This window comes from Rhineura floridana, chromosome 17, assembly GCF_030035675.1.
Source record: "Rhineura floridana isolate rRhiFlo1 chromosome 17, rRhiFlo1.hap2, whole genome shotgun sequence".
NCBI classification, from domain to species: Eukaryota; Metazoa; Chordata; class Lepidosauria; order Squamata; family Rhineuridae; genus Rhineura; species Rhineura floridana.
Genome location: NC_084496.1, coordinates 29,665,117 through 29,686,527, shown reverse-complemented (window position 1 = coordinate 29,686,527; position 21,411 = coordinate 29,665,117). Strand labels below are relative to the sequence as shown.

Below are 21,411 nucleotides of genomic sequence, written 5' to 3'. Positions count from 1 at the left end.
CAAATCACAGGGATTCAGAATCACTTCAAACTTTTAGCGATAGTCACGGCAATGCTGTTTCTGGTTTTCTCTGCTCTTTTTGAAATGTAGGTGTCTTTCATTAGGGGTTTCTCTGGGAAAAGTACCCAGGTTAGGAAGAGTCTACTACGTGTGTACCCAAATGAGGTGGCAAAATAGGCTATCATTTCAGACAGCAGGTGTGGGGATCACATTTTTGATGCACCCATGTTAAAAAAAACTGCAACTAGAAAACCAGCATGGCAGGAAAAGGGCTGGGTAAGAACCTTTCTCTGTGGCGTACTAGTTTTCTACCTGTGGGGAGGGCAGCATCGCAGAGGAGAGGATTTAAATTTGTGTGAGGTTGCAGTCCATTGTTCCACTGCAGCATTCTACCACCTATATCCCAAAGAAGAAAAAAGGTGGGGTGAGGAGACAGATGCTTTGGTCTCTGATTCTACTACGTAATGTTCTTTGTTTCAAGTCTGTGACACAGACAGACAGAAGGGCAGGGTGCCCTATGCAACAGAGAGGCCATCTCACCTGTGTTGCAGTTGCGGTATTTCTTAGTCTGGCCATGCAAGATCAGTGCAAAAACCACCAGCAGGATGAGAATGAGGCTACAGAGGGCTATCACAAGCAGGAACCACCATTCCTCGTAGAAAGGAGATTCTGTACGAGCTGCAAGGAAGGAGGAAGGAACAACCACACCTGTTTAGGAACCAGCTTTGGGGAAAAAATATACCCATCTCCCCAACATAACTAATCCGGCCTAGAGCTTCTGTTTCTTGACTTTAGAAGCATTTATTTTGCAGGTCAAGAAAGAGACCAGACTAAAGATCACTCCTAATGTGATAGCTCAGTTCAGACATGTCAAAAGAGGGTATCAAAAGCTTCTGCTTTTGATTTTAGACTAGCTACAGTTTCCCTTGAGAACAAGCCAGGATCCAAAACCATCATTTTCTTCTGGCTTGTTCTCTGTGCTTGTTTGTTACCTCTCCCTAGGCTCAGGTTACTGATGCAAAGACAGTTTGCACATCTCTTAGATTCTACTTTGGACACAAAAACAAGCATGAAGAACAGGAAGAGTGAGTCACTCACATTTCCTATTTCTCCTGCAAGAAATGAGCCACTCGGAGATTATCTGCTGCAAATCTAACAAGGACCAAAGCTTCATAGAAGAAACAGCAGTGGCTAAGCTCAGCTGTGGCAATGCAAATCATATTGAGAATGGGTTTAATTAATCACAGAGATGCCACTCAACTTGAGTGACTGGAGCCTGTAGCGCTTGGCATTATTCCTGTAGCTCCCAACAGAAAATGGGATTCTTTTCTGTGGCCAGTCTGAAGCAGGCATTAGGGCATCTCAAGGCAGCAGATCAGTACATAATTCTGCTCAAGCAAAGATCATATAAAGAAGCCATTCATTTGCAAGGTGATGCATGTGTACCTGTGGGGCAACACAGCCAGCAGCTGTGAAGTGTCCCTTTGCAAAATGCCCCTTCAGATGGGTTAAACATTCCCTCCTGTGTTTGGAAGCATGTCTGTCATCCTGGCACCCTTCACTTGTGGGGTTCTGAGACTGGGAGCCGCTCTCTGTTTAAGGGCCAGAGATTCAGCTATGCACAGACATAGGCAGAACAGGGAAGGGAACTGTGATGATGATGTCATTTCCCTCCCCCCACTTTTGATTATACTTCTGCTAAATTGTGATTGAGCTTCTCACACCAAGAGCATAGAGAGATGATGGGAAAGAGAGATTTTAAAAAATAATAATGACACAGCACTGCAAGGCTTGCAGAATTATTTGAATCCTCCCTTGGGAGCCAAACTTTTGAACTATGAGGGTTTTTTTTTTTAATGGTTTTCTACTTTCTTCTGCTGACGCCGCAGACATGATCTGAAAAATGCCTCTGTGGAGCCAGAGACACTCTCAGTAGGCATAAGACGAGATTTGAACATTGAGTCTTGCACCTCCAGTTGCTGCCTATAAAAAGTGGTGCTTTTCCTTGGGAAAACAGAGACCAAAAAAATTAGGGATTTGCTTCTTGGGCCTGGATGGGGAACCTCCACCTTGGAGCCAGGACTAGGCCCCCTCTTGACTTCTGCTGGCCAGCTGCATCCCCCCTTTGTTCCCTGTTCATCTGCTTTCCAGGAGCTGCATCAACCAGAGCTGCAGCTTCTCACCCCAGTCAGCCCGTCAAGACTGGTGGAGCATCCCACAACATGGCTCTCCCAGCATTACCATCATTCTGCGTCACGTTCTTGGTAGTCAAAGCAGCTGGCCAGGCCTGGTGCTTGACGACAGGTGCTGGGCACCCTGTGGCCTGGATGCCGTCGGGAGCAGGCCTGCGCTGGGGGCAGCTCAGAATGGTTTGATTGTTTTATTTATTGCCTCTAAATCCGCCTTTCCTCCAGGGGACACAGCGGGGTGCATTGTGTGTCCTTTCCATTTATCCTCACAACAACCCTATGAAGTAGGTCAGGTTTGTGTGTGTGTAAGCTTCATGGCTGAATGGGGATTCGAATCTGGCTGTCCCCAGTTCTCTTCTTAATATTGCCCCCTCTCAAAGCTGCTTTCTGGAAGGCAGGAAGGCCACTGAGTATTGGTTGCCCATGTTGCATGCATCGTTTTGTTCCACTCAAAAGAAGCTGCTGCTTTGGGAACAAACAGGAGGGCTTCCTCTCCCCACAATGACTGCTTCACAAAGAAAAATGCATGTATGTGGGAGGCGAATGGAGGGGGGCATTTCATTTATTTATTACATTTATACACCACTTTTCTTCCAAGGAGCTGCAAGTGGTGTACATGGTTCTCCTTCCTGCCCTGGGATCCTCACAACAAACAACCTTGTGAGGTAGGGTGTGGTGAGAGACAGCGACTGGCCCAAGGTCACGCAGTGAGCTTCATGGCTGAGTGGGGATTTTGCCAAATATTCTCCCGGGAAGTGGTCTGAAGTATGGGCTCATGGAAACGTGAGAAGCTGACTTATACAGAGTCCAACTGTCAGTCCATCCAGGCCAGAATTGTCACATCGGCTTTCTCAACCTGGTGCTCTAGATATGCAGTACAAGCTCCCATCGGCCCCAGTTAGCATGGCAAGTGGTCAGAGATGATGGGAGTTGCAGTCTTAAAATATCTGGAGGGCACCATCTTGAGGAACACTAGTGTACACGGACTGACAGGGCCCTCCAGGGGGCAGGCAAGCTTGGTGGGTAAAGCAAGCCAAGGTGCGGCCCAGAGTAAATCATAAAATAAATAATCACCCAAGATATCTTGTAGTTGCACATATTGGAGAACTGAAAATGGCACAAGGCTGAATCTCAGAGCAGACGTGGAGAAAACAGAAGTTCCAGGAAGCGAGGTAGAGAAACCACGTGTCGAAGCACTGAAATAAGGAGGTTGGAAAGATGTGCAGGCAGCAGGAAGGAGCATCCCAGAGCTGCTAGGAGAGAGATCACTGGCCAGTGTCCCATTTGGGTGGGAGATGGGGGACAAAACAGCATCGTAAATCCCCTCAGGAACTCTGTTTGCCATGAGAATGGTCACGTCTGAACAATGGGGAAAAGGTCCCTGACCCTCAACAAAGCAGGCCCATGAATTTAAGCATGTGAAAGAAAGTCACACAGAGAGAATGTGCATGGTTGTATGCGCATCAACATGCTTGCTTGTCCTCATACATGTGAGAGTACATATTTATGCAGTGGTGACCTCTCCTGCTGCAATGGGTCCCTTTGACAAATTAAAAAAAACCCAACCAGTCACCATGTCCCACATGTGTTCTAATTCATACAGCTTAAAGAGCTGCTTGTGGACCATCATCTTCAGTCTCTAGATGTTAACCATCCCCCAGAGTCAGAGGGAAGAAATTAGCACAATTTACCAACCTGATACGGCCATGGAAGGAGCGCTGGGCTCTCCGTATCCAAACTCGTTCACAGCCACCACCCGGAATTCATAGCTCACCCCTTGTTTCAGCTTGCCCAGGCTGACAGTGTAGGAGGTGGCACTGCGGGGAATGTCCTTCACAAACAGGTCCCACAATCCTTCATCTAGAAAAGCAGCAGGAAAGGGTGTCAGGGGAGCATTCCTGAACCTTTCACAGAAACACCGTGTGAGCACTTGCCACAGCTGGGCTCCACCACCAGAACATTGCACTATGCAGCATTAGGAATCTCACGTGCCCAGCTGTGCAATTGGCTGTCCAGGTCCATACTGACATATCATCATCATTTGTTGGTCGCCTTATACCTAGCAGTCTCTAGGCGACTTACAACAATTTAAAACCCTACAATATAAAACAGATAATAAAACATGCAATATAGCACACCTTTAAAAACATGCCATACAAAAACTTAAGACCCCAACGAAAGAAACTAACAAAGGCAGCCCACCTCAAGGGCCATCTGCGAGTGTGAGGCTTTCCTAATGGGCAGAGCCCACCCGCTGCGTTCACAAGGGCTCCAGGCTCACTGTCTGGCATCTCTCCTTAGAAGGATCACGTTGCAGGTGATGGGGAAGACGCCGGCTGGGGAGCTGCAGCCAGTCCAAAGAGCCGACAGTTGGGCTAACAGAACAAAGAGTCCGAACAGGAAAAAGGAGCTTCGGCTGTTTTCACCAGGAGGCGGGCCCCGCGGTCAGGATGGAAAGGCCTGTCCATTTCAGTTCTCCCTGCTTCTCATTTAAGAACATAAGAAGAGCCTGCTGGATCAGGCCAGTGGCCCATCTAGTCCAGCATCCTGTTCTCACAGTGGCCAATCAGGTGCCTGGGGGAAGCCCGCAAGCAGGACCCGAGTGCAAGAAAACTTTCCCCTCCTGAGGCTTCCGGCAACTGGTTTTCAGAAGCATGCTGCCTCTGACTAGGGTGGCACAGCACAGCCATCACGGCTAGTAGCCATTGATAGCCCTGTCCTCCATGAATTTGTCTAATCTTCTTTTAAAGCCATCCAAGCTGGTGGCCATAACTGCGTCTTGTGGGAGCAAATTCCATAGTTTGATTATGCGCTGAGTAAAGAAGTACTTCCTTTTGTCTGTCCTGAATCTTCCAACATTCAGCTTCTTTGAATGTCCACGAGTTCTAGTATTATGAGAGAGGGAGAAGAACTTTTCTCTATCCACTTTCTCAATGCCATGCATAATTTTATACACTTCTATCATGTCTCCTCTGACCCGCCTTTTCTCTAAACTAAAAAGCCCCAAATGCTGCAACCTTTCCTCGTAAGGGAGTCGCTCCATCCCCTTGATCATTCTGGTTGCCTTCTTCTGAACCTCCATTTCTCTCCATTTCCGCAGCAATTTGAGATTTTTTTTAAAATGAAAATTTTCCAGTATTTTAGTGTCAATTTCTCCCCCCAAAAACCCCACATTCTTGTAGGCAGTGTACACATTTTTGCAAGCCGTTTCTTGTCATATAAATGCATTTTTATATGCAATTTTCACTCATGTATTCCTTTTTCTGCATGCTTTCCCCAACATGCATTTTTATAAACATTGGTTGGTGAACTGCATTGCAAAATCCAAATGAGTGCGAATTTAGAATGATGGCTGTTTTGGTTCTCATATTGTTTCAGAAACTGCGTATTTGATCGATTCAGCTTGAAAGGCATACTGAATCAAAATTCTCGCCCCTCCCTAGCCCAAGGACGAAGCCCAGGTTCAGTCTTAGTCACCTCCACTTTTCATTTCTTTATTTAAAAACTATCAGATGATGGGGAAAGGCCTGTCTCTACCTGAGCCCCTGGAGAACCACATCCAGTGACAGCAACAGACAATACATTGTCTACATGGACAGATAGGATAAGGCGGCCACTTCCTGTGCTTTCCTTCCTAGACCTTCGGTCACCTGCAGCTGAGCCTTCTGGGTGGGGTGGGGTGTGCCTTTAACTGATCTTTACGCCCTTTTCATCTATGCTTCTTTAAGTTTTGCTGTCAGTAGATTTCAGTGGAGCATGAGGTGCCAGGTACAGTGACTGACAACATCCCCATTGCCTATTGCCAGTCAAGGTGATTGGCAGCCCCTCAACGGAGATGGTGTGATGGCAGACAACGCCACTGCTTTGGCCACACTTTAGGAATGCAGGATAATTATTAAGGAGATAATTTCTCTCTTAAAAATCCAAATCAGTGTGTCATGGATCATAATGCATCCGGATGCTGCTGCTTATCTATCGGTATATTTCTACTCAGAATATTAAGGTAGAAATAAAACTATATCTTTAAAAATAACAATTCTACAATGAAATAAGGAAAATCTAGACTTTTATTTCCTTGGAAAAGGCAGAGGGCGGATGCACAGCAACAGAGAAGGTAGCTTGGAGTACATAAATAAAAGCTTCATTTTATTCAGTACAACATCCTCGTAATAGATGGGGCTGTCTGAGTTAGTAAAGGCCGAGGAGACTTTCAATTTAAGGGCTGCTTGTGTGGTAGCTTCCCTCCATAAACACAACATTCCATTGGTAGATCCCATTAGAAGAATGACTGGGAGTAACTGCTCTTGCTAAGCTCGGTCTTTCTGCCATGGCAAGCTGGATACTGCAACAGTCAGTTGGTCCACTATGGGGAGGGAAATTCAATTGTCTGGGGAAGATCAACCAGTTCCATTTGTAGCAGGCCTTATTTTTGACCTGGCGAATCCCTTCAGATTTCTCTCAAACCACTTTAAACCAGTGAGACTGTAATCCTGCCAAGGTTTCCCCCTTTTAAGATTCAGGTTCTGTCCTCAGCGGCTGGGCCAAGTTCAAGGTGCTGGTTTTGGCATACAAAGCCCTATACAGGATACCTGTAAGATCATCTTACCCTTATAAACCCAGTCGATCACTGTGCTCTGCAGGTGAGGGCCTCCTGCAGATACTATCTTACCAGGAGGTCTGTTCTGCACAACATAGGAAGCAGACCTTTAGGGTAGTGGCACCTACCCTTTGGAATTCCCTCCCCTTAAATATTAGACAGGCACCATCTCCATTGTTTTCAGTGCCTACTGAAGACCTTCCTCTTTCAACAAGCCTTTTAAGTAGAGACCTTGTCTCTGCAACTGGTTTGGAATTGTTTTTTTTAAGATTTTAAAAAGATTTTTCAAACGATGTTTAAGATGTTTTATTTTTAAAATGTTTTTGAGATGGGAGGAAGGGCAGGATAGATGTTTAAAATAATAATAATAATAAATCCCTGATGATGCTTCCTTCTAGCTCAGTGCTGTCTACTCTGATGGGCAGCAGCTTTCCAGGGCCTCAGAGCCCTTTCACTGGAGGTGCCAAGGCAGGACCTGGGGCCTTGTGAATGTAAAGCAGGTGCTCTGCACCTGTGCTTTGGCCTCTCTCCCTTTTATGCAGAACAGCAGCCTCCCTATGAATCATCAGCATCCCATGGGGTCCAACAACACCTGGAAGGCACCAGGTTGGGGAAGGATGCTTTAATGAGAGATACTTGGGATTGAACATGTGGCCTTCTGCATGCAAAGCTTTGAACATGGAAAATTTGGACCCTACTATGCACCTTTTTGCGGGTTGCTTTTCTCCATGGAATAGGGCAGGACTTACTGGAAACCAACTCTGTCTTCAATAGGAGGGCTCGGTCAGGGATAATAGCAACTGGGGAGTGGTTTTGAGTCAGGAGGGGAAGAGCCAAGGCAGAATCTTCTAGGTTTGGGGTGAGCAAGAACCAAGCAGGTAACAGGTGGCAGCATGTAGGGTTTACCTGTGTTTCAAACTCCAATACTGATAGATCCACATATTAAAAGCTCTGTGTGGAGTGAATCTGAGGCATGCTCTCACGCAGACACTACCACGAGGCTGAGTGAGGTAGTCTGCCTCAGGAGACATGGTCTGGGCTACAAGTGGAGGCTGTTGCATGTATGTGCCTGCGTGGTTTGGATTTTCCACCCTGGGGGGGGGGAAGGCCTCCCCTAACTCCCTGCATGGAAAGCTCCCAACGCATTTGGGCTGTGTAGTAAATTGCTCTTAATTTGCTGATTTGTGGGTGAGGTATGCCAGTTTTCCTTTTCTGCTAATGGGGAACACACTAATTATAATACAGTATTGCTTTCCATAATTGCAAGCCATTGCAATGATAGGTCCCGGAGGGGTACCTTGTGCATTCCACAGAGATCCCTCAATCTTGCCCACAACTTGATGGGAGAACCTTTGCATGCAAAAAACTGATAAACAAATTGCTTATTATTTGCAGAGAGAGGAAGAATGTTTGCCACGCTAAAACCTCCCCTCACCACCACCCAAAGAGGCAGAGTGACTCCCCATCACTTCTTGGTTAATGTACTGTGAGATGCAGCCCAGCTGGCTACGGGGTTACAAGCTCTCAATTGCTTTTTGCTTCGGAAACATATGTCCCTTCAGCTCCTGTTGCCTTGGCTGGGTGCATGCTTTTTGGAAAATAAGGGGGATATATTGACCCTAAAAGAGAAATTACTTCCTTGGGGAGGGGGGAGGGACAGCATCCTGCTATTACAAATGCTTCACTACCTCCTAGCCCACCCTAGTTCCCTATGTGGATGGTGGTGGTGAGAGAGAAGCTACATCTTGCTGGACCACTTTGAGCCGTCCGTCAGATACTGCAGCATGCACCAGCATGGACACAAATGACAATGACTCCTACCCAGTATCATTTCTCTTGTGGCTCAGAAGCACTCCTGCTCATGTTTTATCTTTCGGGGCGGGGGGGACGGCAGGCACTATGAGCTGCAGGTGTTTGAACAGACGAGGCACCAACCCAAGAGTGCAATTTCACAGGCAATTAATCAGGTGCTCTGGGCTGAATCAAGCTGTCAGTCAACCAAAGGAGGTTTCTAGATCTGATGGTGCACAGGCCACAAACAGATGCCTGCCAGGTTAGAGAGGGGCTGGACGGAAATCAGCCACTTATAGATCTCTCTGCCACCTCCAATGGTTCTCTACCCCGCATGGCTTGTGGAGGGGGAAGCTGTGCTACGAAACTGTCCCCCTAATCACACACCAGTCAAGATGGGCGGCCGAGCATTGAAAGGCTTCTCCCCAGTGCAGCCCAACAGGAACCAATTTAAAACGTTAATTTATTTTTAAGGAGAAAAGGTTGAGGCTGCAGCACAGACTAACAAAAGGACAAGGATGTAAAGCAAAGGCTGACAAGCCATTGAGGTGCTGCTCACTATCCAGAGGATAGAATGAAAGGGGGGGGGAGCCCTTGCGGCAGGGAGTAGCCAGGCAGGCACAGACTTTGCTTTGCATTTACTGACTTGTGCTGGTTTATGTCCATGTTCATGATGGAATAAATGGAAGTGATAACAACGCTACTCCAGAGTGTACAAGGGGAGCTGTTGAGACATCTTACTCCTTGGAAATCTCCTAAGAAACCCTCCACTGAATGCAAGAATAAGGTCTCCGGCTCTAGACATCCCTCCTAGCAGGACAACTCCCCTGCTGTGCTTGCAAGCCCATGGCTACAGGTGAAGGTGGCAGATAAATTCAATTCATTGAAAGCTGAATTTATCAAATTTCCACTTTCTGAAACAACGTGAGAACCGAAACACAGCCGTCCCTCAAAATTCCCACTTATCTGAATTTTACAATGCAGTTCGCCAACCATGCAATGTTTACAAAAAAAAAGCATATATTGGGGGAAAGTGTGCACAAAGCAAATATATTGGCAAAAATAACTTACAAAAATGCATTATATTGGGAGAAATCGCTTGCAAAAATGTGTTTCTTAGGAGAAATTCACATTAAAATGCTGAAACAAAATTGCGAATTGCTACAGAAATGTGGAGAACCAAAGACTGGGAAAAGGAGAAATGGAGAGAACCAAAACAGGGAGATCCTCCCATGCCTCGCTCGAGGACTACCAGCCCTTGTGTTGTCAGAAATTGCTCACCCTCCCAATATCTGACATGGGAGGGGGCAGGTACACTCGGTTGAACTTCTGTCCGCAGGACTTAAATTCCATCACAGATCTACAAAGGAGAGCTACTACTGATTAAGCCAAATGGGCCAGTTGCATCCATATGGCAATCATGCCTTCCCTTCAATACACAAGCTGAGGACAGAATGCAGGAAGTTGGACAACTTTGACAACAGTTAACAAATACTTTGGCAGCCCCATCTAGCAACTGTGGACTGCCTTCAAGTTGATCCCGACTTATGGCGACCCTATGAATAGGGATTTCATGGTAAGTGGTATTCAGAGGGGGTTTGCCATTGCCTCCCTCTGGGGCTAGCCCTCCCCAGCTGGCTAGGGCCTGCTCAGCTTTCCACAGCTGCACAAGCCAGCCCCTTCCTTGTCCGCAACTGCCAGCTGGGGGGCAACTGGGCTCCTTGGGACTCTGCAGCTTACCCACGGCTGCACAGGTGGCAGGGCATGTAACCCCTGAGCCACTCACCATCTCGCAACTTCCCAAAGGTGTTAAGTTCACTCCTCTGAAGTATCAGCCCATCCTGTGATTGGCTGGGCCTAGCCACTTGCCACTCAAAACAACCTGGACCACCAATGTCAACATGGTCCCTGAATCCTCTTGATCCCTTATCCTACAACCAATGCCAGAAGCTACCAACACCAGAGGTGACTACTGGGAATATGTTTTGCAGTGTTAGTTTTGCCTAATGTAGAATCAGATCAATATTCTGGTTTTGTATATTTTATTTTCATTTTGATTGTCTGTACTCGCTGTTTCTCCCTGATTCCTCTTCTCTTTTAATACTCTTAAGCGAACAGCTTAATTGGATTCCTTGCCTGTATCGTGTTTTGGATACTCTCGGGGGCTGGTTGTACCCCCCCACATTGCACAGACTGGGCTACACTCCTGGTTGTTAAAGGGTTACAGGGAGGTCATAAGGGAAGATGGACTGAAGTTGACAAGCAGGAGACCTGGAATTCAGGGGGCTGCTCCCCAGCTCTTCAGTAGACCCCCACAAAGCTGTGGGAACCCACATCCCTTTCCCTAGGTAATATATAAGCCCAGAAAAAAAGAGGGTGGCTCATCTGTTGGTAGTGGACTATCCGACAGGATTGGTGCTGGATCGGGATGTCATCATCTTTTCTGTAAATACCATCCACGTGCCCAGTTGGGATCCTGCAAAGAGGCACTCTTGGTTGCTTGCAATGAAGTGCCCACCCCCTGGGGCCTCACCAAAGCCAGGGCCTTTTTTAAGTCTTATAAGGCCATGGTCAACGGCTGGTTGGATGGAATGGGAGATAGTGGGCTGGGCCCCAGACCCACCTCCCAAATGGACTGCTTCCTCTCCATCCGACTGTCACACCCATCAGTCCTTCAACATATGCTTCTTACTTCTGGCTCGGCAACTATAGATTGGCCCCTTTAAAGGTAAAGGTGTCCCCGCAGTTGTAGTGCGAGTCGCTTCTGAGTCTTAGGGTGATGTCTTGTGACGTTTACTAGGCAGACCGTATATGTGGGGTGGTTTTGTCAGTTCCTTCCCCGGCCTTTCTTTACCCCCCCAGCGTATGCCGGGTACTCATTTTACCGACCACGGATGGATGGAAGGCTGAGTGGACCTCAACTACTTTTATTGGAGATTCAACTTCCTCCTTTCGTTGGAATCGAACTCCGGCCATGAGCAGAGCTTCGGCTGCGTTACCGCCGCTTACCACTCTGCGCCACAGAGGATCTTATTGGCCCCTTTAACAGCTGGATATTTGCAGTAAATTGTTACTTGCTGTTATGATTCTCTGCGTTCTAGTTGTTTGAACAGGTCACTCAAACTGGGGCCTGGGCAGCTGGTATTTCCAAGAGGGGTTGGCCTTGCCCCCATCATCTCTGCCCCCCCCCCCTGAAGTTGTTGATCCTGACTGCAAGGTTTTCTTATTTGGGCTGCTGGTGATCTGTAGTAGGAAGAAATGCTGGTGGAGGCATCAGCAGTTATTTTGCATTTTAAAAAATCTATTAATCTGACTATTTTATGCCTTTTTAAAATACAGTATTGCCCAGCCAAATTCTCTGGAGTTGAGGAAGCTCAAACCATCAGGTATAGCTTGAGGTTTCTTTATAAAAAAGGCCACCAGGCCAAAGGACCCCTTTGAAAGTGAGAAATGCACTGAATGCCTGCGAGGTGGAAGCAACTGTAGCTAGCAGTCAGCATGGATTTTGCTGTGCATTTTTTAATTCCCTGTCTGAGAGCTACAATGGCAGTTGGGGGGAGGAGGGGGGAGAGAATGCAGCGTTTAATGTTTAGGGTAATGAGGCCTATAATAGATGACAGCTGAGATGCAAAACCCTAAGGTAATGGTAAGTTGTTTAAATATTGACAAAGTGCTAACGCTTTCCATTTGCCTATTAAGAAGCCTTGGTTGTGGTTGCAAAGACATGGAGGTGCTGCCCTCTCTGTGGTTTCGCGTGTGAAGACAGCTGCTCTGGGTCAGCCACTCGCCTTCCAAAAGGTCACCAGCCGCAGGCCATCACCGTTGGACGGCAAGAAGCGCAAGGTGCATCATCTCCAGCATTAGACGGAAAACATTAGACTCAGGAGAAGCGCATTCGCCTCCTCTCTGGCTAAGCTCTGAATCCAGGGCACCAAACTCTACAAATCGTGGGAGAAATAAAACTGAGCAAGAATGTTTTAATGAAGCTGAAGCGTGCGTGAAATAAGCCAGAGTTCCAATTACTGTCCTCCCTTTCCCCTGGATCGCATTTCACGCTCTCTGCAGATTCTGCCCGAACGAAGAACAGGAATCCTAGCACACATTCATTTAGTACAGCGGCATGAATAGGATTAAAATAATCTGTGGAAGAATTAAATGACTCACTTGTTAGGCCCAGCGAGGGTCTCTCTCTCACTCTCTCTCTCTCTCTCTCTCCACCCCACCCCCACCCCCTTTGTTTGCAGATGCACTGGAGTGGGGCCAGGCTGCACAAAGCCGTGTTAATGCAGCTGAAAGCTTCCTTGGAGGGACCACCTCAACCGTCTCCCAATGAGTCAATGTACTACATACCGGCAGGTCTGGCACAGAAAATGGTTACAGCACTGAAGAATGGCTGACACAGAAAGGCCAGATGATGAAGCAGCCAAGGCATCTCAGATGAAGGAAATCTCTGCCTGAATTAGAAGGAGCTCAGCACCCCTCCCCTTTGGAGGAGGCTAGCCCAAGACATTGTGGCAGAACATTCAGGGGGTTAAACAACTGCTCCCCACCCCCTCCCCAGCACCGTCCTCACATCTTCTCATCAAGATGGGGCACAATCCACTGGGACTTTCTCCTGTGCAAGCCTTGTTGAAATGAATGGGAAGTGCACAAAAGCACAGCACCTGTACAAAGTCTAGCTTGCCTTTGTTTCGTATGACAGATGCCCTATTTAGATATTCTTGTTTTATTCAAATCATTAATGTATTTGAATGGATGAAAAAGTTGGTTGCAAGCTCCAAGGGTCCCTTTTTTTGCCTAGAAACAGTGATCCTTGAAAGATAAGCGCATTTCATTAACTTTGTTGTGAAAACTCTTATCAGGGCTGCACTGTACAAATTAAGGTAAGGTAATGGAATAGCAGAGATGGGCACTGGAATGGAAAACCGTCTGTTCTCAGCAAGAATTGGAAATGTGTAGCCTCAGGAGCTCATTTGTCTGAATGACTTGAGCAGTGGAGGAAACATTTAAAACACTCTGGAAGTTCAAAACAAATGGCAGGGAAGTTTTAGTGATGGGGGGGAGGAAGGTGAACAATGCCAAGACAAATTCAAGATAAATAAGGTAGGTTTGCTCAGCGGGGCCTTCCCATAGGTGGAGCTTTGGAAAATCATGTGCGTGTTTGTATGTGTGTGCAGGAGATTGGAATACAAGGTTGCTTCTGCTGAGAAGGGTGGATTGTGATCAACGACGACAGGGAACCAGCCAGGCGCCTTTCCTGTCCACCCCCTCCCCCACAAACTGGTACCAGAGCCGAATCTGGGTCTGCTTAACAAACGGAACCACCAGACGGGGCACTGGAGGATAGGGTTGGCTAGGAAGCCTTGGGCTCATAAACTGTGCCATGAACGCCAGCCACTATTTGCTAGCCAGAGCAAAAGTGGATAATACTGCATTACGTCAGCCTGTTGCATGTGTAATCCTGCCTACTCTTTGCTAACCCACTCCCTGCAGCAGAATCCCAGTCTGTGTCTGGGTTGGAATTGCTTTTTAATATGTTTTTAAACCTTTTTTAAAAAATATATGGTTTTTAAGATGTTTTGTTTTAATGTATTTTAAAGTCTGTTTTTATGGTGTTTTAAAGTTTTTTTTAGTGCTTTTGTTTGCCGCCCTGGGCTCCTGCTGGGACGAAGGGTGGGATATAAATAGTTAGCGAATAAGTAAATCCAGCAGCTGCAAGACCTTATTGTGCACTGTACATGTCAGCAAGGAGCTGCACATAGCAGACAGCCCTGCAGCAGCCTCAGGGGAGTATCGGTATTCAGCCATGGGCACATGGGCTTGCTGTGGCCTGTGCCCCCTAAACACCTGCAGCCAGGGCTACTCCCTGGGCTCAGCCCCACCCTTATTAGCCTGGCCCCCAGCCTCCCTTGTGGTTCATCAGACCCTGCCCTCCACAACCAGGAGATGAGCCGTTTCAAAAGGTCACACAACTAAGACGTCACACTCCCAGTAGGGGATAGGCCAGAGTAAACCTCACCTTCTGGAGATGTGGGTTCAAAAGTCCTCCAAGAACAAAAGGAGAAATCACCCAGATGTCCATGTCTGGAGCATCTTTGTTCCCCCGACCAGTGTTACGCTTTGGGACCAGATGGTTTGTGTGTTTTGTTCCTCCAGTTCTGTGGCCTACCTGAAGGTCTGGTTTCTATGATGTAGCCAGTGGTGGGTTTGTCTCCTGAAACTCCCTCGGTCCAGTGCAGAGTTAGTCCAGAGGCTGTTTTTGAAACCACCACATGCTGAGGGGAACCTGGAGAGCCTGCGGAGTGAAACCAAAAGAGCAAACATGAGGCCCCTGCCTCTGTTAAACTGTTATTTATACCATGCCCTTGACTGAATTTGGGGGTGCAATATCAGCGAGCCTCTGGCAAACTGATGCCTCTCTTTCGATGCCGCTACTCTCTTCCCGACTGTACCACACGCGCGCGCCACTGCCTACAGATTAAGTGAAACCACCCAGGTGTAAAATGACACAAGAAGATGCCTAATGCACCATCCTGCTTTCACTGTGAGAAGACAGCTGAACGCATTGCCCAGCTCAGGCTGGTGTCAGGATCTTTGCCCATCTCTGGCAGAGATGCCGGTCTGCTTCAAAGGATACTTTAGCAAAGCTATCCAGTGCGCTGCTGACCCCCACTTCCTCCAAATCTGGTGCTGGGGCTTGCAATGAATCAAGAGTGCAGGGAGTGTTTCCTTCCTTGGGACAATGCTGCTGACACTGTGGGAGGACAGCTGCATGCATTGTGCAACCTGGACTGAGCTCAGGAGCTTGGCCCATCTTTGTTCCAGGAGGGCTGATATTAGTTCTCACAGCTTGCTTGGTCCCAAACTCTGAACGCTCCTGCATAAGAAGAGGCTCCTGGCAGGATGCCCAGCCAGTGTGGTGGTGTAACATTAGAGTGCCAGACTGGGACCTGGGAGACCAGAGTTCAAATCTCTGCTCAGCTGTGGAGCTCACTAGGTGACCTTGGGCCAGTCATAGTGGCTCAGCCTAACCTACCTCACATTATGAAGAAAGGTGGAAGGAGGAGGGTCATGCATGCCACCTTGAGCTCTTTGGAGGAAAGGTGAGGTACAAAGATAAGAAACAAACAATGTCCTCAGGTTACACACACACCATGCATTTAAAGCACATACTGTAGCTTTCCTCAAAGAATCCTAGCAATTGTAGTTTGTTAAGTGTGCTGGGAAAGTTAGCTCTGTAATGGGTAAAGTACAGTTCCCAGAATCCTTTGGTGAAAACCATGTGCTTGTTCCTTGCACCTTTGCACTGCCTGTTTTGGATTATTCTTGCCTGATCTTCTTGGTTTTGGATTACCAACTCTTGTTTGGATGGGGAAACTGGGTCTAATCTGTGCAGACAAACATTGGCTTGCTCAGGTACAGCAGCCCCCACAGACATTTTGGGGTACTCAACAACCCTCCCACCCACTTATGAACCTGCAAAAGAATGTGAGACCTTTCCCAACATCTACAAGTTGGTCCTTGTCCTCTGTGTGGTACTGAGGTGTGCTGAAACAGTGAATCTGACTATTTAAAGTAGACTTGCACGAACGTGTACACTTAGATCACTCAGATTCAGGGTTGTCGGCTTTTTTCCGGACAGGACTCCTGTGCTTTTAAAAGCTGCATGATGAGACATTTAGTAGCTAAGGCTGTTCTTTGGTATGGGTATGGAGATGAGGTGATGAGAAAAGCTTCACTTGCTAAATTTTGCCTATTGTGCTGATTTTAAGCGCAGGAGCCCAGCCAAGATAAAAGAAGTCGGCAGCCCTAACTCAGAGGAAGAGAGTCTCACTTTGGCTTTGGAACAGGAGTGGGGAGCCTTTGACCCTCCAGATGTTGCTGAACGACAATTCCCACCATCCCTGGCTATTGTCCATGCTTGTTGGGTGATGGAAGTTGAAGTTTGCAACATCTGGAGGGTCAAAGATTCCCCACATCTGGTTTAGAATATGGCTTATTAACATAATGTTTCCTTAGAGTATTTTAGCAGCTTCCAAATGCAGGCTGAAAAGGAGAGACGCAGCGGTAGCTACGCTCTGCAATCATTTTTGCTGTGTCAGTTTCTCTCCCTACAGCTGACGCCTCTACTCTGCAGGAGGGCAGAGGCGAGTGCCCCAGAGATGAAGCTGCACTGACTGCCAAATCACAGTTTGGTGACTGGGAACACCGAGGAGACTTGCTCACTCCTCCTCCTGCCCACGTGAAGCCTGCCTCTCTTTCCTGGTTAACGAGAGCTGTGCTTGAACCAGCATAATAAGCATAGTGACTGGTTGCCCGAAGTTGCTCTCAGACTATCTGTAAGAGCAAAGGAGAAGGGAATTTGCATTGGATGGGAGAGAGGGGTGAAGAAGTGTCTCAGCCCCTGAGCATTCCTGATTGCCCAAATCCCCCTGGGTCTGGTAACCAGCCCAGCATGACATACATACTCCCTGCCCCCAAGCCCGGTCACTGCCAGGCCAAACAACGAGATGCGACATCAAAAGCATAATTGTCTCTCCCTCTTTTTTCCTTTTTGAAAATAGCAGCTGCAGGAAGTGGGGAGGAATCCAGACCAGGACCCCAAAGAGAGGGGAGGTTGATGTGCTGCAATGGCACTCCGCCAGCTTTGTAGTCCCTGTCTGGATGGCTTTTCCTCCCTGCACCTGCTGCTTTAAAGGGAAAAAAAAAACACTAGAGAAAGTGAGAGAGAGAACGAGATCATGTCTGCTTTGGCTATTGCTGGGAATGGCTCTCTGGGGTCTCCAATCAAGGTCTTCCCAAACGCCTGCTGCTGTCAGAGAGCATCCAACTGGAGACTGAACCAGAGCCTTCTGCATTCAACGTGTGTGCTTCACCGCTGAGTGATAGCCTCTTCTTGAACCAGCCCCATGTCACAGCAGCTAGGCCACCCAAACTGAAACTCAGTACAGCAACTCACTCAAGGAACAGCTCGAAGGCACTCAACGTTAGACTGCATCTCTGTCAAGCCTCACTCATGCTACGTGGCAGAGACTTGCAGAAAATGCAGCCTAGGCTGATTTCCTTTGGTTTCTTTGAAAGAAAAAGGAAGGACACTTGCCATGTAATGCCAACATTAGGGCTGGACCCCAGCCCTTTGAAGCTGAGTTGTTTGACTGCCTTGAACAGGGGAGGGGAACTGGATCCCACCTGCTGGCCAGATCCCTTCGCAAGTCACTTTGATGGGTGAGTGGGCAGGCGATTCAAATACAAAGGGTGTTATTCAGTGTTAGTCCTACGCAGAGTTGACCCACGGAAGTTAGTAGATGTAATTCACTTAGGTTCATTAATTTCAGTGGGTCTTCTCTGACAGAGGCTGCAAGCCATGGTTGCAAAGAATGCATCGGGATGACACTCCTCCAAATTCAAGCAGCACTGGGAGTTGGCTCCTGATTCTTCCTTGTGAATTCAATGCTGCAGCTTCACCTGTCAAGCGCCAGGCATTACATGACATCAGGTGAAGGACAGCTGTGCATGGCTTTCCAAAATGGCCTTCTGGGCCAAATCGGGAGGGCTAGTGGGCCTAATTAGGCCTGTGGGCTGGAGGTGCCCCACCACTGGTCAATAATCAGGTGACTGGTGCAGTTCTATAGAAGTGCCAAACGTGACACTGGGCAAAATTAGAGCTTCCTGAGACTCTCATGGGTCCTTAAAAAAAATAGGTCAGATCATTTCTAGGCATTATGGCTTTGGCTATAAAGCTTTTGTTGGAACAGGCAAACTTGCACGTTCACTTTAAGGGATATTTGGGGAAATATCCCATGTACCTGTTTACCATGATGTAACTTCCTAATGGGTGGGATTAGTTACCTGGCTCCCTCCTCTTTTGTCCTGGAGTTTTCTGAATAATCTCCATTGCTGATCTTTTTACCTCTGGGAGAGGCCGCATGGCAGATGCTCTCCTCTGAGAGCATCTCTACTAAAGACTAAAATGGACTAAGACTTCTACTTTTCTTTCATCTAAGCTAGAGCCTATGTTTCTGAACATATGAAAGGTCGTGAGTAACTATTATTTATCTTTTACCTAAGAAGATTGTGTCTGTTGTTATTTGTGCCTAGGAAAGGTGGGCTGGTTTACTTTCTCACTCTGCTGCTTGCATTTTTAATATCTCTGCTAAGAAATAGGACCACAAAACTTAGTTCCTATTTCACTTTATATTTTTAAAATACCAAACAGCTTTGACTGAAATTTGCACGCAACAACTGTTGAGGGCCCAGAAGCCAGAAAGGGGAGGGAGGATAAATGAGATTTGTTGCAATGGTTAGCGACAGGGATTCAAATTCGTTTAGGTCTGCTCTCACAAGAAAGAGCAGAGCCAGGGTATGCAAAATTTAAAAAGTAAGACAAAATATGCACATTTGCCTAATTTATACAGGTTGTGGAATTCAACTTTTTTATCTGGGAGGTGGGCAGGGTGGGGAACCCAAAAGCCACAGTAGAGTAAAATCTTAAGTGAGGACCAAATAAAATGTCAAATAAAGATATTACTCTACCGGGGCCCATCATGGCTACCTATGATTTTTGAAGACAGGATTATTTTTTTTTTAGTGCAAGGATAGAGCTGTTGACTATGAGTCTATGGGATGAGGCCTCTTATGCAGAGACACCTAGAAACTGTCGTTGCCTGTTAAGAAGGTACACTAAATTATGCCTTGCAACTTAATTAGCCTCTGGCTTGAAAATGCATCTTGAATAGCTTCCTTGCTGCCGGGTGCTGCTGAGTTAATGCAATTGACCCCATTTAGATCCCCCCCCACACACACAATTTTGGCATGTTCCTCGCTCTCACTCACCCTCTGCTGGCCCAGCTGTGATGTTGGCTTTCAGCTCAGGCCCATAGGTGATGGTCTTGGCCTGTACTCGGAACAAGTAGGTCATACTCTTTGTGAGGTCTCTGACTTTCAGCCAGCGCTGCCAATTCCCTTTGATGTCCACGGTCACCACTTTGCTCACCCCTGGAACAGACCCGTCCAGATGAAAAATAAGATAGGGTGTTAATACTTTAACAATAATAGAAGAAAGCAATTGAACACTGCAGCTTATCCAGTCTACATTACCAGTAAAATTATCTAGCACTTTGCTAAGGAAGTATTTCTTACAATTAGTGTGAATTTAAGTAGCAATAATGGCCAATTTTCAGCACAGATAAGTGTAATTAGACTTTAAGCTTGAAAAGTGGACACTGACTAGGAAAAGAACCTTACGGAGCAATTGGGAAATTACCAAGAGACTAGAGACTGCCTTGCTAATTACATTAGGATGGTCGAAGGAGGTGAGTTTAGGGGATTGCAAACTGCTATTCATCCCATCCAGCCTGTCTTCATATGGTGCTTCTCTGCCATTCATTCTTTTAAATCGCTCCTGGGGGAAAATAACACGAGGCCCAGTCTCTATTGGCCAATGCCTCGTCCACTGACAGCAAAGGAACATGAGTGGGAATCTTTTAACATTCAGATTGGATTTATTTTTAATTCACTTTGCAATACAATTAATCAGTGGAGGGGTAATATGGACTCTGGATTGGTACAAGGAGAATATTTAGAGGCAAAGTTTCTCAAAGAAAATAATCCTTGTGAAAAATTCAGATGTATATTCTCCCACTGCAGGTTTGTTAACATTCCCACTGATAGATGCTATTGGAGTAAGTTTTACAGATCGCACAGAAGTATATCCTCAAATACCTCAATCTTTGGCAGCCCGTCATGTTGATTGATTAAAATTATTACACTGTTGCTACAGTCCTGCTTCATGTGGAACCTCTTGCCCTGGTGCATGGAAAAGGCTCTTTTGAGTTTCCTGCTTTCTTTAAGGAGCACGTTTTGTTTAGTGCACGAGATGGAAATTCAAGATCAAAAGGCAGCTTCCTTCCTTCACCCTCCCTACCCACCCACCCAAAGTACGATAGAAAGAGTCCAAACAATTCTAGGAATTACTCCCCTTTTTTGTTTGACTCAGCAGGAATTAGTTGAACTAGAAGATGAAGGCCTGACTGGACCACTGGCAATCCACCAGAAATATAAAATAAACATTAAATAATCTGTACAGCAAAACCTTTTAATCTTTCTAAAATCTACCTTCAGAATGATTTTACATGCATTCGCAGACACATTATCAATTCCTTTGCTCCTGTTATTTTGGGAAATTAATCACACTATTTAGACTCCAGTCCGGGGGGGCAGATTAAATCCAGGGCTGGATTAAAAAAGATGAAGTAAAGGCTGGGGTTATCAAGTCACTTGCAAGAGAAGCATGTGGTTCAAACAGCTGGCATCAGAATAAGTATATAGCCCTTCTGTAAGTAATCTAGGGATCATAAGCTGATCTCCTCTATAAATTGTTACTCAAGAACTTGTGGAACTATCTATTTTATTTATGAAATGAATTGATACCTTACTTTCCAGGGTTAAAAAACATCCCAAAGGAAAATAAGGAATGTTGGCAGCTAGTAGTGGAAGGACAGGCAAATCTTTTGCCTTTTGAAGTGAACACTATGAAAGAAGGTTTTCTCTTCGGTTTCACCCTCCTTATGGGTGTTCCTTCCAAAACTGCTGCTGTGTGATGAATTGGTGGAGAAATCTACCAAGCAAACGTCCCAGTGTTAGCAAGGTTTTAGCTGGCCTGAAGCATCATGGCAGCACAAGAGCTTATCATGTCACGCAGGAAAATGTGGCATTCATGCAGATTTTGCTGTGGGAATGCATGGGGGGAGTGCAGGGGCATGGGGAAGAGACATGTAACAGGTTTTCCAGAGAGGTTCCTTTTACCTGTTGGTGTGTGTCTGTATAGTAAAGGAT

At 46.7% G+C, this 21,411-nt stretch overlaps 1 protein-coding gene and 1 long non-coding RNA gene across 9 annotated transcripts in view; one reads left to right on the top strand and one right to left on the bottom strand.

Annotated features, from left to right (window-relative positions):
• LOC133371722 (uncharacterized) overlaps positions 1 to 14,131 on the top strand; it is a 45,313-nt gene extending 31,182 nt beyond the window's left edge. The window contains exon 8 of the long non-coding RNA XR_009759368.1: positions 12,822 to 14,131. This is a non-coding gene — a long non-coding RNA (uncharacterized LOC133371722). The remainder of the gene's footprint in view (positions 1 to 12,821) is intronic.
• The window catches only part of SDK1 (sidekick cell adhesion molecule 1), a 681,727-nt gene that overhangs the window by 13,992 nt on the left and 646,324 nt on the right, over positions 1 to 21,411 (bottom strand). For all 8 annotated transcript variants that reach the window (XM_061599424.1, XM_061599427.1, XM_061599426.1 and 5 more), the window contains 4 exons: positions 19,411 to 19,572; positions 14,747 to 14,872; positions 3,885 to 4,049; positions 541 to 678 (listed from right to left, as the gene is read on the bottom strand). In XM_061599424.1, coding sequence (XP_061455408.1) covers positions 541 to 678; positions 3,885 to 4,049; positions 14,747 to 14,872; positions 19,411 to 19,572 — 591 coding nt within the window. The remainder of the gene's footprint in view (positions 1 to 540; positions 679 to 3,884; positions 4,050 to 14,746; positions 14,873 to 19,410; positions 19,573 to 21,411) is intronic.